Source organism: Micromesistius poutassou, assembly GCF_964030765.1.
Source record: "Micromesistius poutassou genome assembly, chromosome: 9".
In the NCBI taxonomy this organism is placed as follows: Eukaryota; Metazoa; Chordata; class Actinopteri; order Gadiformes; family Gadidae; genus Micromesistius; species Micromesistius poutassou.
The window spans coordinates 9,683,881-9,687,843 of record NC_140279.1 but is presented as its reverse complement, the minus strand read 5'-3'; the positions used below and the strand labels follow the sequence as shown (position 1 = coordinate 9,687,843).

Here is a 3,963-nt window from a genome sequence, read left to right as displayed (position 1 = left end):
ACAAACTTTTGACTTAATTGACTTGTGTAGATGCACTAGCACTAATGAGGTATCACATGCATGCTAATAGAATGATGCATCTAACCCCGCATGAAATGCTTACGGGTCGACCCATGCCTTCACCTATTATTCAAGGCCCCATAAGGGACCTCCATTAGAGCAATAAGAAATATAATTGAGAAAATATGTTTGACCACTAACTGCTGTACATGAGTTTATATTCCAACAATAGAAACACAAGTTCCAGAGCGTGAGGAGGAGCCACATGCAGAGACGCCCGGAGCCGACCAGCCGAGCCAGGATTTGATTTTGATTTGATTTGTTTTGTTGTATTGACACACACTTACAGACACCCATGAAAAGACAAAATAATACAATTGAGGATTGAAACACAAAAGTCCCAGTCTTATTTCCATTGTGGTCCCCAACAGGAGAATAAATTTTAATTCAGGAGGGAGTACGGGAGAAATGGACTTCTCACTCTAACAGAAAGTTATACGTAGGCCTATAAAGAGATAAGTATAGATATATCACCTCATTTTCATTTATTAAAAAAAATAATAATAATAAATAAATAAATAAATAAATTTTTATGAGCTTTGCCCACACTAAAAAAAAAAAAAGAGGCATCCCTTTCACCTCATTTCTCATTTATTTTAAAGATTTATTGTATTTAATTTTATTTATTTTATGAGCTTTCCCCACACTAAAAAAAAAAAAAAAAAAAAAAAAAAAAAAAGAGGCATCCCTTTACGAAGCAGAGAACCCTCGCCGTTAGGGCTCGGAACTAAAGAAGGCGGAACTCATGCTTCATGTCCGCATCTAGAACCTAGAACTGAACCATGCTTTCCTACAACGTTTATGAAATGTTTTAGACTGTGCCTTCCTGTTGTTATCCAGTTTGCATTATTACGGATTGATTATTATGGTTATGGTTATTAACGACAAGAAGAGAGAATAACGTCCCTTGGCTATGTTGTTTTGGTGGTTTATGTCATGTTGTTGGACCCCCCCCCCCCCCCCCCCCGACTACCTTGACTTTGACTTTGACTACCCCCCTGGACTACACCGGTACTACCTTGACTTTGACTTTGACTACCCCCTCCGGGACCCGCCACATCCCGGGGCGTACGTGGGCCACACCCCATCGCGCTCCCAGAACACGCACGCCACAAGGCAGTCCAGACAAGCCGCTGGGCGATTGAACAAGACAGTAGAAATCAACCAGAGGAGGACGCACGAAATGGCGGACCAGCAGAGAATCAGAGCGTTGAACTGGTTAACTCTAAACCTCGAACCAGGAAAGATCCTGGACGACAGCACAAGGAAGAAATGGGAAGCACGATACGATGACTACATTAAAGGGTGGCAACGGGAAGGGGTGATGAAACAGGGGCCCTACGATCATAACAGCCGAGGCGCCATACACGCACACATCCGCCCCCAGCAGCAACAACAGTTGAAGGAGGAGTTAGCGGGCTACGCCACGAAGAAGAAAATGAATTGGGTAGAAGCCCTCCCATTGGCGCTGTTCAGCGTACGCTCCCACCCTAGCTCACGATGCGGACTCAGCCCCTTTGAGTTGGTAACCGGGAGGCCCATGCCCGGGCCACATGCACCCCCCAGGGGGCCAGTACTAGACCATTACGATGAGGTCCTCCTAGAGTATGTGCAGGCCCTGACTCACGCTTCCCGAGCCCTATACTCACAGGTCACCTCCCGACCAGCCCCTGAAACGTCCCCGGCCCTGCTCGTCAAACCCGGGGACTGGGTCTGGGTGAAGGTTCATAAAAGACAGTGCCTTCAGCCACGATGGGACGGCCCCTATAAGGTACTTTTGGCCACCCCCTTTTCTGTCTCCCTTGCAGGAAAGAGCGGCGCCCGCTGGCACCACCTGACCGCCACCCGCAAGGCGGACGGCCCCAACGAACGCTCCCTCGCCGCTACTCAGCGCGACCTCGCTCAACAGCACCATGAGACTCCGGGGTCCGAACACGGAACGACAGAGCCGGGCCCATAAGTACTACATCAGCACGGCCATGATGGGCTTCCTAATCCTGTGGGGGCTTGACCACCACCTATCTACGCCTGCCAGGGCCTTAAACACCGGACCCCTGCCGGCGGAGACGGGAGCGTCCCCGGCACCACAAACCCGGGCTCCACACCGCCATAGGAGAGGCGCACCCCTCGGGTACCCCTACACCTCTCCCGACGACCCCTGCCTCCGCAAATACGGAGGGCTAGCTCTGAACTATAAGTACGGTACCAGCGTCGTCTATCTCTTCCTCCTGTGCGATATCATCCCGTGCCGAGGGGGACCCCTGGAATGGGAGGGATACGAGGTGTACCTCTGCGATGGAACGAAAGATACCTACATGGGACTCCAAGGGGAAGGGGTAATGGGATCCCAGCATAACATCCAGGGTTGGTGTAGAAACTGGGAGAATGTACTCTGACCAGCTTGACCAGGTCGGTCAACGAGGACACCTGGAAACCACGGCCCTTGGCTATGGGTACGACCTCCCCTACCCACAGCTTCACGCCCCCACCCCCTCCCCCTACCTGTGAAGTGCTAGTAACCTCTCCAGGTGGGCATTCCCCCATTCCCAGCCCCCGCCCCACCCCCTCCCCCTACCTGTGAAGTGCTGGTAACCTCTCCAGGTGGGCGGCCCCACTTCCCGTCCCCGGCTACAGCACCGCCCCCTCCTCCCACCTGATGCAGCCACGTCGCTCGGACCAGGGATCTGCGTTCCGGTACCAGGGGCTGCGGCCCGTTCCCTTAGGGCTTGAGGGCACCCCTGGCGGTATTTGCTACAATTGCTGTATAGCCTATAACCCGGTTAAGGTAGAATGCCATTTTGCAATAATATTTCCCGCTGTATTGCTCATGCTCACCAGGATAACGCCCTGCCAGGGCCATTGAATAAACGGGTCTTTTTAATTAGTATGGGGGTGCTACCGCCCATACTCCCATGTGCATCCCTGGCAGGGGCTAATGAAGGATGTTCCCGCTTGCTTTTATCTTATTTTTCTATAGCTGAAGGTGCTGAAAGGAGGATACGTGATGATATATAGCCTCGTATTCTGCTGTTGGTTTGTTTGTTTGCTGTTGTGATTTAGCAGCCCCACCGGGCCGCTAGGAGGGATTGATTCTTTCGATTTTAATTACTTTGCCATAATCCCAATTTCTTGCTTAATCACATGTTCTGTTTTTACCTTGCCTTCCGTGTCATTGTGCAAAGGGATACTGCAATGTAAGGCCGGGGTGGATGCCACCCCCTAGGAGGGGTGTGTATGGCATACTCATGTCCGAAGCATGAGTAGCGTTTCTCCCACGTGGTTCCCCATACACCCGGCCAAGCGAGATATTAGGATCCCATGCTCATGGTTGCTTATTTTTATGGTCAAGTTTGTCGTCTTTCTGATGTTATTGATGATGCTACAATGATACGTCAAGCGCTGAGGTCCAACCCCTCGTGTCCCTAGTAAGTGAAACCGTCTAGCGACGGGTTGAGGGGGACAGCTGTTTTTATTTTTTATTTTTTATTTTTTGTTGTATGGTCGAGTTTGTCGTTATTTTTAAGTGAAAGTCGTCTGACGACGACTTGAGGGGGATATGATGGGAAAAAATAACCTAAATGGACATTACATTATGAATATAGTCAACTCTGGGCCCAAATCTAATAAACACAACACACCACACATTCAAGAGGGTGAAGATGACCCTCGAGCCCCCCTATCAGTCTGCGGAGAACACTCTGCCACAGCCGGACGGCGAGGACACACATATCACACAGAAAGACAACACAACCTGGAGGCTCAGGGACAAGAGAACCCTCGATAACCCACACAAAGGCTAGCACACACACCTGGCCATGAAAGATACTATAAGTTTCTCATGCACCAAATCACGGGAGCTCTTCTGAAGCAGAACTTCCACGGAGGCGAAGCTCTAGGCGACCT

The 3,963-nt window shown here is 50.3% G+C and overlaps 1 protein-coding gene across 1 annotated transcript in view; it reads left to right on the top strand.

Annotated features, from left to right (window-relative positions):
* Nucleotides 1-2,042: 2,042 nt before the first annotated feature.
* Nucleotides 2,043-3,963, top strand: part of LOC311353675 (E3 ubiquitin-protein ligase SH3RF1-like) — a gene marked incomplete at its 5' end in the record, with an annotated part of 19,117 nt that continues 17,196 nt past the window's right edge. Inside the window, one exon of the mRNA XM_084473568.1 lies at nucleotides 2,043-2,396. Coding sequence (XP_084329694.1) covers nucleotides 2,043-2,396 — 354 coding nt within the window. The remainder of the gene's footprint in view (nucleotides 2,397-3,963) is intronic.